Consider the following 15903-nt stretch of genomic DNA (forward strand, 5'->3'; position numbering starts at 1 on the left):
TGAAGCTTCTTAGCATCATGATCTCCTGGATGACAGAAATTAAGGCTCTCCCAAAATACAGGGGAGAACAATTTATCACGGAGTGTGCAACATTACATGATTCCTAGTGAAAAGAAATGCAATTGAATAGCACGCTTAAGAAAAAATATGCTTTTGCCTGAAATTAAACCTTTAACTCAGCTTGTGAGCTTCAGTTTCCTCCTATGCTTTCCTAAATCTCTTCAAGTTAAAGCAGAAGTTCAAGTAGATTCTTCTATCTTATGCTAAATAATCTCTTTTCTGTCTGTGTGAGACACTCAAAATGGGAACGTAGCCCTTTCTTCCTGGATTAGTCCTACTTTTGTGGAACTAATATTTTATCAGCTGACTAGATAGCTGATCTCCTCCCTATTGCATCAGGAGATGTGTGCACAGCTGGGGCACCAAAAGCCCTAAACAGAAGCATCTGTCTTTAGAGGAACATTGTGCAGTTAAACATCTAATTATGAATTAAATGGTCTTCTCTTATGCCTTTTTTTTTTTTTTTAGCTAAAATAGCAAAATGCACATACAGGGTAAGCATGCTATGTGATGGAGCTGAGGAGTGTCGCTGGAGTGCTTGGGAGCTTTTTTAATCATATTGGATGTGCAGGAAGGCTGCTGGGGGGATTATACTGAGCCCTGGAAGAAACTTCTTAGGTTCTACAGGACACCCAGTACTTCCCACTCTGCTTCTAAAGATCAGCCCCAAAACCATGTAATTTTGCATCGAGTCTCACCATGTTTTTAGCTATTGCTCTGCAGGGTGCAAGATGTTTGTAATTTGGGGAGGTAGCATTGGTCTCTTAAAATTTTGACAGGCAGGTAATGGCCTTTTTTAATTTTTTGTAAAAGTTCAGATCAAATACCGAAGATGAAGGAAAGATTTACGGGGATGCTTTTATCTAGTAGCTTCCCCACAGGGATTTGCAAAGGCCCATCAGTTGCACAAATCCTACTTGGTGTCAGGCTTCTTGAGATGTCTAGAGGATCTCATCATGTGCTTGGCTGTAGGTCTGGCAGTTTGTTGTGGTTTGTTTTTTTTTTTTTTTAAAGCTCCTTGTAGGCAGTTCTAGAAGAATACTTTGAATTAAAACTTAAAGGACACCATGAGGATTCTGAAGGGCTCAGCTGTAACTTCCACGCTGGGGTTACGTTATGATCTGGGTAACCTGCGTCCATGCCAGGAGGAGGCAGCCATCCAGTTGGGACTGTGAGGCTAGTCATAGAATTGTTTAGGTTGGAAAAGACCTCCAAGATCATCCAAGTCCGACTGTTAATCTAACACTGCCATCCCACCAGTAAACCATGTCCCTAAGCAAATAATGCTGCAGACTTGCCTAGAACCGGTTGCACATATACCTGAGTCCTCTCCTCCGGTGGAGGAATTGGGCTACTAAGGAGCTGTTGCTGTCTTGCACCCTTTGAGCCCCATCTGGGGGCGCTCTCGTGCGTTTTTGTCTTATGGCTCTCAGCTATATCAAGAAATGGGCATGTTGTGTATGAGGCTGGGAAGTTTGATTGCTCTTAATGCAGTGGCTTGGGATGACCTTGGGGACCAGTCCATAAGGGCTCTTGTTCTGTTCCTGGTTTGCTGTCCAAAATCAGGCAGGTTTGCCTTTCCCCTTCCTCGCTGGAGGAATTGCAACCACAGTCTGCTGTAGTGAAAGTGAGTTGTGAGACTTCAGTAAACAATGTCTTATGTAGACAATCAGTAAAGTCATCTACAGCTGTCTCACCTGTTTCCCTATACAAAAAAAAAAAAAAATCACAGAAATGGAAATGAAAAGGAAAAACCTATAGGCTATTCAATATTGTGGTGTTATTGCACTGCAGATGAGATAATGAGAAAGCCTTGATCCTGTTGGGACAGTATTAATACAACCTGATGGACCATGGCTACGAGCGATGGGATGTCTACCTGCTGAATTCCAGAAAGCAGTGTTTCCCAAAGGAGGGGCTTTGGGGAAACAGGAATGAGAGACCAGCAAAAGGTCTGGCCTTGAGCTCTACTGTGTGGAAGTATTATCAATTATTGAGAGGAAACCAGATCACAGAACTGAGTAAACTTTGGTCCTGTGTGGTCTTGATATGGATAAGTGTCCTTATTCTTCCCATGGAGAAACCTTATTCTTCCTATGGAGAAGCAGACTTGGAGCTCCAGGCCAGTGGTGGACTGTGATGCCAGGATATGAACTGTATTTACCTGTGTCGAATAGAGGAATATATTGATCGTCAACAATCATTGGTGACACCTAAGCTGTGTAGTACCATGTAACTATTTGAGAATTGTTTTCTTCTGTGACAGGGCTGAAAGCATTTCTTTCTTCTTAATATTTTTAACTCTTTTTTTCCAAGTTATTTGTCTTTATTGTAGGCTAGAGGGGTATCTGGCCTTTTGTAGTCTCTAGTCCAATGGGATCCATAGTTTCTTTTCCACTTACCCTCACTAAAATGTTCTTGCAGCTCTCCACTACATTTTCCCCTGAGCTCTCTGATTTTTCTGCCTGCCTCAAAGCACTTCCATAGCACACAGCCCATCCATTCATCCCAAGCCTGTCGTACCGCTGAGCCCTGGCTGCGCTAGTTCTATCCCTTCAGAAAGTACAACTCGTTCCCTCAAATCCCCAAATGATCCTTTCCTTTATACCCTGTCTCTACCCAGTTCCTTCACACAAGCACTTTCATTTCTACCAAATCCCATGGCCACAACCACATTCCTATCCTTTAGCCCTTGACGCCTCTCCTAGAGCTGGAAGATGGAGATACTGCCTGGTCTTAGGACATCTCTGCTCTTTTCCTAATTTCTGTGGTATCATTTGTTCACGGATTTGGTCAAGCTGCTTTCTCTTTCTGCCCAAATCTTATAAAGCTGGTGAGTTTTTACAGAGCTGGCATGCAATTTATGAATGCTGTGCCTGCTTCCCTGCCAGCAAGCATCATGCAACCCTTTACATTAACTGTTCTCCACCCCAAAAGCCTTTTCACCGCTGCCCTTACAGGAGGGCTATGCAGGACTGCACATTTTGGGTAGCTAGAAGCTTTATTTCTGACATCCAGCCTAACTGAACGCTCATTTCCCCAGCTCCCTGGTGCCTGTCCTAAGTTTCTATATCTCTCCTGCCTCCATGGCAACATTTTCAGGCTGTCATCGGAGATTGCTTAGTTTTCATTTTGCTCAGCTAACCATGACAAGCTCTTTGAACATCTGGTTTTCTGCTCCCCTGGTCATCCCTTTTCTGCATTCGCTATGGTCTCTTTCCTCAAGATGTACGACGAGGAGCACACGCATCATTTCAGGCAGATCTTCCTACAGTTTTCTATTAAAATCATCCATAGGGAAAAAATACATCTGGTATATAATTTGATTTTATTTACCTTCCTTGTGGCTAGTAGCACTCCTGTGGCTGTCTAGGATAGCCAGTGTGCAAACAAATTATGACTTTCCCAAATGATGAGTTTCCAAATTGCTGTGAAAAATCCTGCTTGGCTCTTAGGGGATGTTTAGTAATTGTTAAATCAAACCTGGAACCTGCGCTTTAGGGAATGGGCAGAAAAGCAAAATCTTTCCAGGCCTTACCCAAAGGCTCTTCCAAAACACTGAGGCAGAATCCTGGCTTTTCAAAGCGTGGGAGAATCAGGGAAAAAATGTCCCCTCGGAGAGAGAAAAGGTGAGCACTGTGCCCACGAGGGCATGGTAACACCTGTAGGGCTTCGCTGGGGAGATGCTTTCTCCTGGACTAGGCTGACTTAAATTGCCGACACCCTGTTAAGCTTTCCGCAGCTCAGTTCCCTTTCCCGGAAGGCTGATGTGCGGTACACGTGAGAAGACTGCAAGATAATTTGGTGCCGTGATAATGTGAACGCAAGGGGGAAGCGGGAGACTTACCCTAAAGCATTAATTAAATGTTTTGATTAAATGCTCGCAAAATACTTTGCAACACTTCTTTAGCTAGAAATTGCTGTAGTAATGTAAAGCATTGTTATAACATTATTTCAGGTGATTTTTATTATCCTGTAGCAGTTGAAGTTCCAGCTACAGAAGCATGACTTGAATGATGCCCAAGTCGGTAAGATCTGGATTAAAGATTTAATTTGCTGCAGACACGTACATACAGAAAGAGACGCCTGAGATTCTTCCAGGACAGACAACTGTCAATACCTTTAAGGATTATGCAATCTATTTGATAAGTTATTTTTTTAGATAGATCTGCTTCAGAGTACTCATACAGGAGCTGAAGCTTAATTAGTTTTTTCTCTTCCTCTCTGCAGTGCTATTGGCATGAATGCCCTCAATGCTCAAATTAATTTTTTCTAGTAGGACGAACCTTTATCTAGTACTTGTCCAGCCAATGCAGCATTACAGGTTAAAACTCAAGTCATTTTTATTGCTGTTAAATAACAGACACTGCAAAAAGATAGATAAATCAGTCCCTTTTCCATAATCGTGTTTTCCATGTAAATCCAAACTAGGGAGGAGATTGTCTTAGATGAGAATAAATCGGGAAGAGCTCTCGGGCTGTCTGATCTCTCTTGTCTGCTTTTCAAAAAAGAATCAGATTAATGAACGTAACCAGATTAAGGGAACACATCTGGGGGGCATCACAACTCTGCTGATACCAAAAAAGCTGTATGGAAAATCAATGTTAAGGGCCTAACATTGCTCTATCATTTAATGTAATGGGAGCAAATAATGGCTTTCAAAGAAGTCCTGGGTGCTAGCATGAGGACCGTGGGTTTCCAGAGGACAAAAAGACTTGAGGGAGCTGGGAAGTGGCTCTAAGACCCTGGCTTTAGGCAGACGTTGCTTGGGGTGATGGTGACTTGCAGAGTTCTTCAGCACGTTGGCTTGTGCAAGAAGGGAGGCAGCGTGGAGCCTCTTTAGACACAGGGTCTGATGCAGTTAAATCTACCTAAAACCATCTCTGCTATCAACCTACCATGTTTTGTGTAGAAAAACAGTGCTGATGGGAAAGAATATACATCAAAGAGACAGAGATGGCTAAGGTTCAGAAAGACAAGAATGAGAGAGAATGGCAAAAAGGAGGGAGGGGGCAATGTGGCAAAACCAGAATGAGAAAGAGGGGATAGAAGGGAAGATGATGGAGCAATATCAGGTCCTTAACTCTGCTTTTTCCATTGCCCCCAGAAAACGGAGAGCAGGGTGCACCGTGCCAGTGCAGCAACTGGTGGTTCCTGATGTGCCAGTGTGTGTACCCACTGATTGCTGTAGAAGAGGCATTTGAAGTTTTCAAAGAGAAATTAAATCAGAATTGGAAGTGAGAACATAAGAAAGAAAGGGAGAAGGTCAAGAACTTGAGGGGAAAGGGCACTTGCAGTTTCTGTTCAGCTCCATTTTCTGTTTCTTCAGTGCCGGTTGTATCTCAACAAATGCCCCTTACCAACAGAACTTGCTGCTATGTGTGATACCTAAATCCTGCTGGTTGTTGCAGACTCACAGCCTGTGCTGGAATCGAGGCAGACACTGGGTTTCTGCTTTCCAACCTCACTCTAAAAATGCCCGTTTTTTTCTGGCTGCGTTTATTACTTTGTTTGACTTTTAAGTTCTCTGAGAGTTTCCTGAGGCAACCAAGAGGGTGTTTGATGTGGGGTCTTCAAGACCAACAAGCAAACATGAATAATAATAATAAAAAATATGGCTAATGAGTAATAACAAGTAATAAGAAATATTATGAGACCTGAAACTGGTGTATCCCAGTTTTCTAAGTTGCTTTTCTGTCCGGCTGATTTGTCTAGGAATTGACAAGCTCTGATTAAGGTTTTCGTCTTTCTTGGGGTATTTATGAGTTCTATTCCCATGTGGCCTTTCTGGATCTAGTAAGCTATGAGTGCCTGTTGGAGCTGTAGCCTTCCGCCTGGGGCACGTAAAGTCTCTGCTCATTACCAATTTTCATACCTTTTTTTTGGCATTTGATTGTTTTGGAAACATCTATGGCTCAGTAAAATGTGGTTGATGTCAATTGTTGGGATCAGATACTGTTGCACGGACAGACACCTATGACAAGGTGGTTTTAAGCTTTATTTCCATATAGAACAAAACTAAAATTAGAGGGGCAGGTGGTGGGGTCCCTGATTTTTTTTTTTTCCCTGTTTTCCATAATGTAATCAGAAGAACAGAGGCTTAGCATATCAGAAGAGTATTCCCTTTTGAGATGGGTGAGGCAATTAAATGTGAGCAAAAACACCCAGGGGGAGCTACTGGGACACACGGCCCCTGGTTGCCATGAAAGAACAGGAAGAGAATGATGTGAGAGATGGAAAAGCCTCGTTGGTTGTTGCAGTAGTAGGTTGGTGCAGGTCATCTTGCAGAGTGTGCACGCTCCCGGTGAGCTCGTGCCGTGCTCACAGGGGTTTGAATTGCAAAGGAGCAGGTGACTCCAGCCAGTAACGGGTTCCCAGTTGACACAAGAGCATGCAAACCTATGCAGATCCGTTGTCAGCTGCTCCTCTTCTGGGAGGCTGCTGGAAAGCCGCGTGCATGCGTGTGAACTTTCTAGGCTTAATCTGCATTATAAAGTGTGTCTGCGTGCATGTAAGCTTTCTGCAGAGCTCTAGAGCATACGTGTCATGGGGGGGGTGAGACCAGAAAAGCAGATGTCCTGAACATGCCCCTCCTACTTGGGGATTAGAGATGCTCCGGGGAAGGCAGGGAGAAGCTGGGACGCACCTCCCTTTACTCCCCGCCAGAGACGGCAGCAGCTTCTGCAGGTCCAATGGGCCTCTGCTTTTTGGTCAAATAAAACCCTGCAGCTCCATTTCCAGCAACCATCTCCTTCTTTTGGTTAAGCAGAGAGGAGGAGGATGGCCTATGCTGAGGAAGACAGGTAAGGTGCTGTGAAAGAGGGGATGCACAGGCATCCAAGCTGGAAGGGGCTAGCGAAGTGGCATCGCTTTTCCTCCCCTTGTTTTTCCTCTTCTTCATGCTGGGCGGTCAATGTCAGGCAAGCGCTGCTCAGAAGCAAACATCTTATTATCGAAGAGGAATCTGGCCATCTGCCTGCGTCAGGTGTTGGCATTGCGGAACATGGCAATGACCGTGGAGGGTGACCTTGGGAGAGGTTATGGGCCAGAAGGAGCAACCTCTCTATCGTGGTGTAGAGAGGCGTATGCTGCAAATACATGTGGTGGTATGCCCTTCTCCAAAATGTAATGCTTTATCGGGATTTTGGGGGATATGTCTGCTTTTTACATGGATTTGCTTTCAACCGACCTAGAAGCACAATGAGGGTGGGGTGCTGGGTTTGGTTTTTTTTTTCATGGCATAAAAGATCTGTCACCGATGACAGTCCTGTGTTTTGCAACAGATGCGTTTCTCCAGCGGATGACAGCAATCACAATAAAGGGGATTGTGTTTTCAGCTAATCCTGTGATTTAATCCAAAGCGATGGTACTGAGCACTATTATTAGGTGTGCGTTGTTGGACATGGAGTAGCTATAGGGTGCTTTGTGCTACATGTATTAATTCAGGCTGTCAAAAAGCTTGCACAGACCTCGGGCTCGTGCAGTTCCAGGCTAAACGTTGCATTTGGTGACCCACAGCCCAAACTTACCCCTCACCCCCCAGCTCCTGCTGAGCAGGTGTCTCCTTCGTATTCAGAAATTATCTGTGCCTGCTGGTGCCGTGGATCCAGGAGATTTCTGAAAACTGCAGATAAATTCTGGCATCACTGTGCTCTCGCACTGGGGACAACTCTGGCATGTCCAAAGCCTTTGGGACGGAGAGGGCTCTGCAAGGCCCCTGCGCACCTGCCGAAGCTCTTTTTGGGCAAGGAGAGTTACGCAGCACTGGTGTTTTACTTCTTAGGATAAGAAGTATCTTCACATTTTCTGTTTAGAAGGAAAAAAATTCCCTCAAACTCAGCACAGCTCAGTCAATCCCGATGTCTTCAGCAGACATGGAATCAGATTCATCCCGCACTCCTAAATTTTCTGGGAATATGGGAATAATATCTATTTTTTTAATTTCTTTTGCAAGGGTGTATGCTCCTTTTTAAAAAAAAAAATTTAAAAAAAGGGGGGGTTAGTGGTCAAGTGGAAGAGCAGATCCTGGTGACCTCATTCTTCTCTCAAGCCTACCGCAGGTACGTCAAAAGCTCGGGTATTACATTTAAATTCTCTTGGTTCCCTCTAATTTCTAAACAAGGATTACAGTTATTCAACAGAGAAACTGGGAGGGAATCATTCATTAATGTATGTAAAGCACTTTTAAAGCTTTTCTCTGGGAGCAAGGGATAATATAGTCAGTCAAGTGTAGGCTTCATTAATGTCCCTTTCATAGCTTTTGCTTATATCAAGTGCTCACGGTACACTTGGAAAATTCAACAATATGTTATGATAAATAAATTTTCTCCTTTCCAGACTTTTCCGTTGAAAAGTATTTCAGCTAAGTATGACTCTTCACTTTAATTCATGCATATGGAAGTTATTTCGTCCCGTTGGATCGCAGGTTTATGACGTGCTCAGGTGTTTTTGATACCACAGGTTGTAACGAGGAACACGTTTGATGTGTTAGATGTTGGACAGTACTTATAGCAGGAGCTGGACAGCTAGGAGATGAAAAAGCCCAAAAGATAAGCATGCAAAAGCTACCTACCTTGTCAGTATGAAGGAGGAAGAAGTATTATAGAATTGAGATCCTGCATTTGGATATCTGATACTCCAGTTTAGATGAACCACGTGCACGCTGATGGTCAAATCCTCTTCATCGATGGTCTGAGACCTCCTGGAGCGCAGAGCATCACATCGAAAGCTTTTCTCTATGTCCTCTAAGGCTGCAGAGCAGCAGAATCACAACATGACTAAGGTTTGCACTTCTGGAAACGAGAGACTTCATTTAAAAAAAAAATAAAAAATTCATGAAGCAGACAGTGCCTGCTTAGCAGCACCTCCAGTCAATTTTACATCACCTTCAACCCCACAGTATCTGATTCTTTCACCCCCTCAGCAGATCAGCTTTTCATATGCAGAACCTGCTGCCCCTACCTGTGCTGGTTCACTCCGTGACCTGGTCCTTTACCATACACAGTCATTAATTCTACTCATCAGTGGTAACGATTGAGTCGCTATCAAAAAATGCTATCGGCACCCTTGCTTTTGAAGGGTTTCCAATCAACCTTGATATTGACTTTCAGAAGATATCTGCATTGTCCTATTGGAAACAGGATTATGGGATTATCCTGCTATTGACTGTGTTTCAAAACTATGATTAATGCATCTGATGAAGGCTGGACTGAAAGGCTTAAAAATTGAAGATACACAACAGGCAGTGTAATCCCAGCTTCTCTCCCACCTTCTAGCAAAGTGCCTGAGCGCTGCATAAGACTCGTTTTTTGCCAAGGTATTTGAGCAGCCCCCCTCTTAAATCACACAGTGTAAGACCAGGATGCAAAATTCCTGTCTTTAATTTCTGTTTGGATGTAGACTGATGTCATTGGGCCTCTTGCCTAGGACTAGACCCTCTGCCCACCCTGTGGGAGAGGAGAGGATGGATGAGATTTCCACATTCAGCCTTCTGTACTGAAACCATGAGGTATCAAGAAGGTGGATGTCTGAGATGTGTTCTCAGCCCCAGAAGGAAGTGCTGGGAGCTGATGGCACTCAATGCTTATGAAGATTGAGTTCTCCATCTCTATAGATGAGATAGACGCCCCATGTCCCAGTAGTCTACCTATTGCAGAGGATGGCGTCTACTCCATCAGCACAGCATCTTAGCCGTGCCGTACATGTGCCCTTGGACTTCTGTCCTCTTGTATTAACCCATCACAGGTTCGACATTCCCGTGCACACAGGTATAGGCTGCAATTTCTCAGTCTGTCTGTGCTTTTGCATTCCTTCAGTAACTCAGGAGAGACCAGAGCCCGCCAGAAGCAGGAGCGGTTATGCCTTGTGACATTTAGGTGATCTAGGTATCAGTAGCCATTCTTCCACTATAGAATGAAACCAGCAAAGAGGTTTCAAATTATTCACCTCTGGCCAGGAGTAAAATACATGAGATTAAAAGTAAAACATCTTCAGTAATAGCAGTGAAGCTCCTATTATTTTAGTCTTAATGAATTTTTTTTTTCTTTGCACCTTTTCAGGACTTTTATCCTTTGAAGCTTGTTCTTTGGCTGGGTTGATAACCTCACTGACCTGCCCTCTTTTTGCAGAAATAGCTACGAGGTGTATAAGGAAACAGCGGATTGGTTACGCAGCCGTACCGTCCAGCGCCCAAAGACCGCCATCATCTGCGGATCTGGACTAGGAGGCCTGGCCGATGTGTTGGATAACAAGACAGTCTTTCTGTATGAGGACATCCCTTATTTCCCACGGAGCACAGGTTAGCGCAACCCAGGACATCAGCAACCCAGCAGTCTTACAGCCTGGTAACTCCAGCCAAGGTGCACCGCTTGGCATTGGTCTGCAAACCAGTCCCTTCTGGTAAAATGTGTGTTCGCAGTAAAAAAACCCTTCATATTTCTGCACTGTGGTATTTATTTAACTTTCAGCTCTGGGTTTCGCAGTGCTTGGCCCTGCTCTAATGCATAATCATCAACTGACAAATCCCGCTAAAGTCAAAGACCTCAAGACCTGTAATGAAAATGACACTCTTATTAATTTCCAGTTGCAGGGCATGTTGGCCGATTGGTGTTTGGAGAGCTGAACGGACAGCCCTGCGTATGTATGCAGGGACGTTTCCACTACTACGAAGGTCACTCTATCAGCACGGTGAGTTCCCCTCAAGAAAATCATTCATGTAGGGGAGATATGTTGTAAAAGATGCAAAAGCGACTGCTTGCTTTGATATCTAGCTGCAGGAGGCTAGCTCTTGCAATGAACTTGTGTTGCTCTTGCGATGAATCTTGCTTAGATTTTACATTTTTCCCCCCAAAAAATAAAATTGGGATTTCAAACCAAGAGGTGCTCAGCCTCTGCTGGGTGAAGCTGATGCTGCACAGCCACACCAAGCAGCTAGCCCTGCTCTACTCGTGGGGCAAGATAGTATAACATACGAGGCAGATTAATTTGTGTGCTTTAACTCTGTCATTTTAATCTTAATTTAAATCAGCAACCAGGAAACTTTGAGTGATAAGAATAATCTGTTTTCATTTTCTTTTGCATTTAAATAGATTACAGCTTTTTTTTTTTACCCCCTAGGAAAAAACTCCCTGGCTAGTGTAACTTGGTACACTCTCCCAGTTAACATATAGACATATGTGAATATTTGTGTTTATGTTACCTACCATGTGTGTATTTACATTTCTGTTAGAAAACACCAATGGTATTTATTTACTGGCTGATGCTTTTGTGTGTTCTTTTTTTTTATTTGGATAGTTTTGAGATTTTATTTGTGGCTGGGGTCAGTTTGCATTTGGATATAAACTGCAACACTTGACACCACTCAACTTCTTACAGAACAAAACTATTTTAAATGCACTTGATGCAGAACTAGGTTTATCAAAACACGTTTCTCTCTTAAAATTAACTCTTAAAGAAGTGATGTCCACAGATAGGAAATTTTCTGCTCACAGCTTTTTTAGCATTGTAGAGGTATCGGATAACATCCTGATTCCTTCCTGACTCCTCAAAATCAAACTTTTTTTTTCAGTTCCCAATTGTTCCTTAACTCCAGATAAGCAGGTCACTGAAGTGAACTAACGTGAATAAAATGAAATTAATAAAATAATCTCTATGCTTCTGCAAAATGCATTGTTGTTGTAAAAAGCTGGTTTATCAATTACACTCCAAGTCCACGTGCATAAGCAGTTACTTCAATCAGCACAGTGGCTTGATCTCTGCAAGACCTTGGCAGTGAGGAAAAATTATCTGCGTATTCTTTTTGTGCCGCATTTATTTGACCTTCGTGCAACTGTAGGAAATATAGGCTTGAATTTTAATGGTATTCATTTCAAGATTATTTTTAATGTGTTTAAAAACCATTAAAAAACCTTTCATTTAAATTAGAGGAAAATTTAAAATGGGAGAAAAACTTGTTTTGTCTCCTTGGAGCCTGACATAGACTCTTCTCTGCATCGTGTCAGCTGTCCACAAATCAGGATACTACAAATGCAGTAGTAGTGTCTACAGATTGCAATACTCATTGCATATATTGGTTCTTCCAGGTCACCTTTCCCATCAGGGTCTTCTTTCTCCTGGGGGTGGAGATCTTGATTGTCACAAATGCTGCTGGGGGGCTGAATCCCCACTTCCAAGTGGGCGACATCATGTTCATAAGAGATCACATCAGCATGTTTGGCTTAGGAGGGCAGAATCCACTGCGTGGGCCAAATGATGAGAGGTAAGAAGGCATCAGCCCCATGGTACCAATTAATGCTCTCTTCCTCCAGCCACAGGCTAGGACTGCAAGTTGCCCCTGCTGGCAAATGTTTACTGAGAGGTAGAGTTTGGGTTGGGTACCCACAAGGGAAGAGTTAAAGCAAGAGCTGTGTGTGCAGTGCCACCCGCCCTGTCTTCCTCAAGCACCTTTCCTTGGTTGTTGCTTACTCTTATAAGCCTATAAGGCATTTGTACACAAAGGTACAGAAGGTTTTGGCTTATAAAAGTAGGCTTCTGATCCTTCTCCTGACATGGCCAGCCATACCATCTACTAAAGAGACCCGATGCTGTTGCTTCTTGTCAGTCCCCCTCTTTGCTATTACCTCTTAATCTGGTGAACTGCAGTGTCTCCAGCCTGTGTTTATCAACAGCCATTGCTGGGGTGATGGAACTGATATGACAGAGCCCAGGCAGTAAGCTGATAGCAAAGATAAAACCTCAAAATCTCCTGATAACCACCCTCATGTCCAGGTCATTAAACTGGGGTGTCTTTATTAACATCATGTATTCACTGAAGGCATTGGTCTGTTGAGAGGTGGCTGTCTCGGTGGCCTCTTGGGAGACCTCTAGGTCTATGGGAGTGACCTGCTGCTGGTTGAGCTGGGAAATCAGGTTTGCTATATGAGCAGTATAGCAGGATCCTTAACCTGTGGAGGGTGCACAGAGGGGCTTTGTACCACATCTTCACCCCTGGACTGAAGTTGCCACCAGACACAGAGCTGCTTTGAGCAGGTTGGACTAGATGACCTCTTGAGGTCCCTTTCAACCTGAATTAATCTATGATCCTAAAACCCATCCAAGGCACTATCAGACCCACAGGGTGCAAGGCAACCAGCACCAGCAAGGTGATAGCACTGAGAGGAGACATGCCAGATGGGCCAGTTTTACAAAAGGAAGCCCTTTGGCTCTCAAATGGGGCTAAAAAGACCATTAGGGCACATCCACTGGAGATTTAGACTGAGCGGAGAGCACATCAGGTGTCAGGAAAGTCAACGTGGAAGCAGTAGAGATCCAGGGTTGTCAAGAGTCTTACGGCAGGGGGGGGGGGGGGAGGCGGGGGGGGAGCCGATCCGGCTGCTCCTGCCCTTTCTCCCAGCACAGAGAAGCCAGATGAAAGCCAGGTGCATAAAGCCAGAGGATGAGCAGCAGAGGTGGTGAAGGAAGTGATAGTTTATGAGCAGAGAGTGAGTTTAGATAATGAGATGGTTACATTCATTGTTGAGTTGGTACCTTCATCTTGAAAGAAGGAGGTGTTTGCAGGACAGGCACCTGGACTGTCCTAGGATCTTTCCAAAAAGAAAGTTCTGGCTGAGAATAAGGTGGTCTGACTGGCTTCCAGTTCAAGTTAGTTCCTTCCTGATGTAACACCAGACCTGGCTTCTGCTTCTGAAGAAATCTGAAAGGTGCTAGCAATGACCTCAGGAGAAGTAAATGCTGCTCTGCCATTCAAATGGCACGAGGACAGTACCTGTCTGAAGCGGAACATCTTTACGTCGTCATAGGTATAGGTGTGGGTTGGAAGAAAGAACGATCAAAAGCACAGAAGCCACATGGAGGAGTGTTTAAAGCTCTCTGGACTTGCACAATCGCTGAGGAACAGGAGGAGAAGTGCCAACCGAACAATAACTGCATCTGGACACCGTTCAAAGGCAGCATAGCTGTCTCATTGCCTCCCAAGAGCAGCTTCCCGGTGAAGACTGCAGTGCTCTGGGGGGTGACTCCTGTACTGCTGACCAAGGCATCAAAACGGGCAAAGGATCTTTATGAATCGACTTTCCAAGTATTGCAGAGCTTTAGCTGAGCAAACTCCTCCTGAAATCCAGCCCAGCTCAGCCACCAGGAAGGATTTATCTAAGCACAATGGAGTAAAACTAGAGGCAATGAAGTGATGTGGAAAGGGAATGTACTGCAAGAATCTGAGGACTGAATTTAATAAATGAGAGATTGGCTTCTGTATTGCTGGATGTCCTTCAAGAAAGAGAAGCAATTTTCATGGTGATGAATACTTATTACTTTAGAGCAGATGGGAAAGTTTGTTTTTTATTTATATAATATTTTAGTGTTTATAAACATAAAATAAGCCACCTACTACCCTAAACGTTCAGCTGGAAGAACATGTAAATGAGCAGGAGCTTTAATAGCCTAGATGGGGGGCCTGGTCCACTTCTGCTGAACTGACTTTGTGAATGTGGCTGGGAGTTTCTTTTCCAGAATTCCTCAGCAGCACCACACCAGTCCTTGCCATCTGCTTCTGCTCTCCTGGAGTCAGGAGCCAGATTTGCTCAGTCAGGAGCAGGGCTGAGCTGTTATCTTAAGACCAAAAGCAAGCAAGAGAACCAGCCTTGAAGCACAAGATGAAGGCTACCTAAAATATTGCCCTGGAGCTCCAACATGCACTACTCTCCCCATTTCCCTGCAAGGGAGGACCCCTAGAATGGGTTACTGTTGCCTAAATGTAGATGTTAATATTATCTAATGCTCTGCTCAGTTTCCAATATAGCCCCTTCTGGGGCTGGTGGGTGCAATATAAGACCTACAGGATGCATGCATGCCCTGGAGAGGCAGCTAAGGGACAGGCAGAACTTCCTGGGGCATCTCAAGGAGGCAATTGGATGGTACTTCTGACCTAGAAGTGTCTCCAAGCTTGTACTTGGTGTGATCTTGCTGTGCTAGGAGCTAAATGCAGAGCTGGATGCTCTTTCCTGGGATGCATTTTCTGATTAGCAAGCTTTGTTCATCTGCCTTCCAAAGAAAGTCATTCCTTGAGGCCCTTCAAACTGGACAGTAAAGGGGGAAGACTCAAATCTCATGTGACTTGTCCAGTGCATCCAACTCTGTTTCAAGCATGTGGGTGCTAATGCAGAGGCAGGGCAGCCCTTGCTGTTGTGGTACAGGGCATCCCTCTGCTTGTCATGAGCCTTAAGAGTAGTGACTGATGCTCCATCAGGTCAAACTTGCTGAAACGTCCTCACTGGGACAACCTTTGGGACTCTGTGCTGCAGGGAGCCTGTCTGCAAGCTGTGGTGCAGGGGAAGCAAAGGGCAGCAGCAGGCATCATAGCATCCTAGGTTGGAAGGGACCTCAAGGTTCATCTGGTCCAACCTTTCTAGGCAAGAGCACAGTCCAGACAAGATGGCCCAGCACCCTGTCCAGTTGAGCCTTAAAAGTGTCCAAGGTGGCAGAATCAACCCCTCCCCTGGCGAGATTATACCAATGGTTGACTGTTCTCATGGGGGAAAAATTTCCCTCTCATGTCCAGTTGGAATCTCCCCAAGAGCAACTTGTGTCCATTCCCCCTTGTCCTCTCCATGGGACTCCTTGTGAAAAGGGAGTCTACATCTTCCTTGCAGCTACTTGTAGCTAAAGTCTGATGGACAATATTTAAAAGTCACCATGGGCAATTATTGAGCAGAGAGATAATTGACCATCAGTGCTCTCCGGAGGCAGGAATCCTTGGAAAGACCATTCCCAAAGGGTTTGTGTGGTAGGAACATGGTGCCAGATCTTCCAGCAGCCATGCTCTGTACATGCTGAGGGTCTCAGGCGATT

The 15903-nt window shown here is 44.5% G+C and overlaps 1 protein-coding gene across 1 annotated transcript in view; it reads left to right on the plus strand.

Annotated features, from left to right (window-relative positions):
* Positions 1 to 6840: 6840 nt before the first annotated feature.
* The window catches only part of LOC104130294 (purine nucleoside phosphorylase), a 10682-nt gene continuing 1619 nt past the window's right edge, over positions 6841 to 15903 (plus strand). The window contains exons 1-5 of the mRNA XM_009643328.1: positions 6841 to 6863; positions 9876 to 9914; positions 10188 to 10357; positions 10643 to 10746; positions 12141 to 12316. Of these exons, the coding sequence (XP_009641623.1) occupies positions 6841 to 6863; positions 9876 to 9914; positions 10188 to 10357; positions 10643 to 10746; positions 12141 to 12316 (512 nt within the window). The remainder of the gene's footprint in view (positions 6864 to 9875; positions 9915 to 10187; positions 10358 to 10642; positions 10747 to 12140; positions 12317 to 15903) is intronic.

Source organism: Egretta garzetta, unplaced genomic scaffold, assembly GCF_000687185.1.
Source record: "Egretta garzetta isolate BGI_Z169 unplaced genomic scaffold, ASM68718v1 scaffold27, whole genome shotgun sequence".
In the NCBI taxonomy this organism is placed as follows: Eukaryota; Metazoa; Chordata; class Aves; order Pelecaniformes; family Ardeidae; genus Egretta; species Egretta garzetta.